The sequence below is a fragment of the Trypanosoma rangeli genome (genome assembly GCF_003719475.1).
Source record: "Trypanosoma rangeli strain AM80 chromosome Unknown Tra_15.4_contig_00847, whole genome shotgun sequence".
Classification (NCBI taxonomy): domain Eukaryota; phylum Euglenozoa; class Kinetoplastea; order Trypanosomatida; family Trypanosomatidae; genus Trypanosoma; species Trypanosoma rangeli.
Window position 1 is genome coordinate 1 of NW_021706606.1, and position 1,814 is coordinate 1,814.

Sequence of the window (1,814 nt, forward strand, 5' to 3'; positions counted from 1 at the left end):
TTACTTGTTGTTTGCTTGCTATCTTACTGGGAGGCGCTACAAGCGTAGTGACTGCGGGGACAATGACGATGTATTGGCTCACTGTGACTGCAGATAGTGCCCATTGTTTCATTCTGTTTGCTCTTTTGCCTCACTGCCATTTTGCCTTTCTCAATTTACTTTGTCTACACACTTGGAAGGAAAGAGACCAAACGCTACTTGCTGCTGTGCACATTGAAAGGTTCTGCAGTCACCACCAGCAACACACACGCAAACACACACGCAATCGTCGCGGCCTGAGCGGATGCACCACAACGAGGGAAGGAAAAGAATGAGTGAGCAGCGACGATCCAACATGTGCCGTCATCTGTTTTCTTTTTCGGTGCAGCTCCTCTGCGTGCTGTTGATATGCTTTGGCAGTACGGCTGTGCACGCTGAGGGGAACAAACCAAAGGAAGTGCAAATACCGGACCCTGTTGATCTTTTTGTACCGCGTCGAACGATTGTGGAAACACAAGGCCATAGTCAAACGAAGGATTCTTTTGCCTACCCCTCCCTCGCCAGTGCTGGTGGAGTGTTGGTTGCACTTGCCGAGGGTAACATCTTCTTTCAACGCACCCATCAGACACAAACTTCGGTCATTTACGCTGATGTTGTGGCGGGGTACGTTGACTCTGCGGAGAGCTGGTCGTCTTTTGTCGCTAAGGTCCGTGCAAACGAATGGATGGCGTACAACATCTTTAACACGACCATGAAAGGGGAGCATAACGACCGTGTGAGATATGCGGTCCGACCCACAACAATTACAAAGGGCAACAAGGTCTTTCTATTTGTGGGGGGCTATCATCAGAAGTATGATCCTTTATCGGATAGGTGGATTAAATCCTCCCAGAGTCTTGATTTGCTCGTGGGTGAGGCCACGCAAGATAAACTCATCCAATGGGGCGAACCCACCTCGCTTGTACCACAGATCGGCCTATCTGCTGAACAACGTGGCCTGGAGCAGTTTGTTGGTGGTGGTGGCTCGGGCGTTGTGATGGAGGATGGTACGCTTGTGTTTCCTGTGACGGCGAGGAGGACAGGAGACGACGAAGCTGTGTCCATGATCATTTATTCGAAGGACGACGGCAAAAATTGGTTGCTTCCACATGGGATGCTCCCCGTGGGGTGCACTGACCCCCTCATCGTCGAATGGGAGCAGGGGCAGCTTGTCATGGTTGCCAAATGCAATTCTTTCTTAAGGGCGTTCGAGTCGAGGGACATGGGGGCAATGTGGAGGGAGACTGTCAGGACACTCACACGCGTGCAGCCCAGGTTTTTACCAAACTCTTTGCGAACAGCTGAGAGAGTGGGGTCCATCACCACTGCGACCATTGCTGGAAAGAAGGTCATGCTGTACACTCAGGAAGAGATTCCCCCTGGGGGCACGTTGCAAGCCACCGTGTCTCACCTTTGGCTCACTGACAACAACCACACGTTTCACGTCGGGCCCATTTCCATGGAAACTGTCACGACACCGACGTCTGGCAACACCCTGCTCTATTCGAAAAATGCGTTGTACTTTTTACAAGAGAGGGGCTCTTTCAGGGCAAGCAGCCTGGTTCTTGCTCCCCTAACGGAGCAGCTGAAGACGATCACGTCCATCTTGGAGACTTGGGCAAAAATGGACTCCTTCCTCTCCAAGTCGTCGGTGCCCACGGCCGGTCTGATTGGATTCTTGTCGGATGCATCGGGTGAAGGAACTTGGAACGACGCGTACCATTGCGTGGATGCAACTGTGACGAATGCAAAGAAGGTCGAAAATGGCTTTAAGTTCACGGGGTCGGAATCATACG

The 1,814-nt window shown here is 51.8% G+C and overlaps 1 protein-coding gene across 1 annotated transcript in view; it reads left to right on the top strand.

Moving 5' to 3' along the window:
• Nucleotides 1-310: 310 nt before the first annotated feature.
• TraAM80_10232 (group II trans-sialidase superfamily) overlaps nt 311-1,814 on the top strand; it is a gene marked incomplete at both ends in the record, with an annotated part of 2,523 nt that continues 1,019 nt past the window's right edge. The window contains one exon of the mRNA XM_029386869.1: nt 311-1,814. This exon is cut by the window's right edge and continues 1,019 nt beyond it. Within this exon, the coding sequence (XP_029233265.1) occupies nt 311-1,814 (1,504 nt within the window).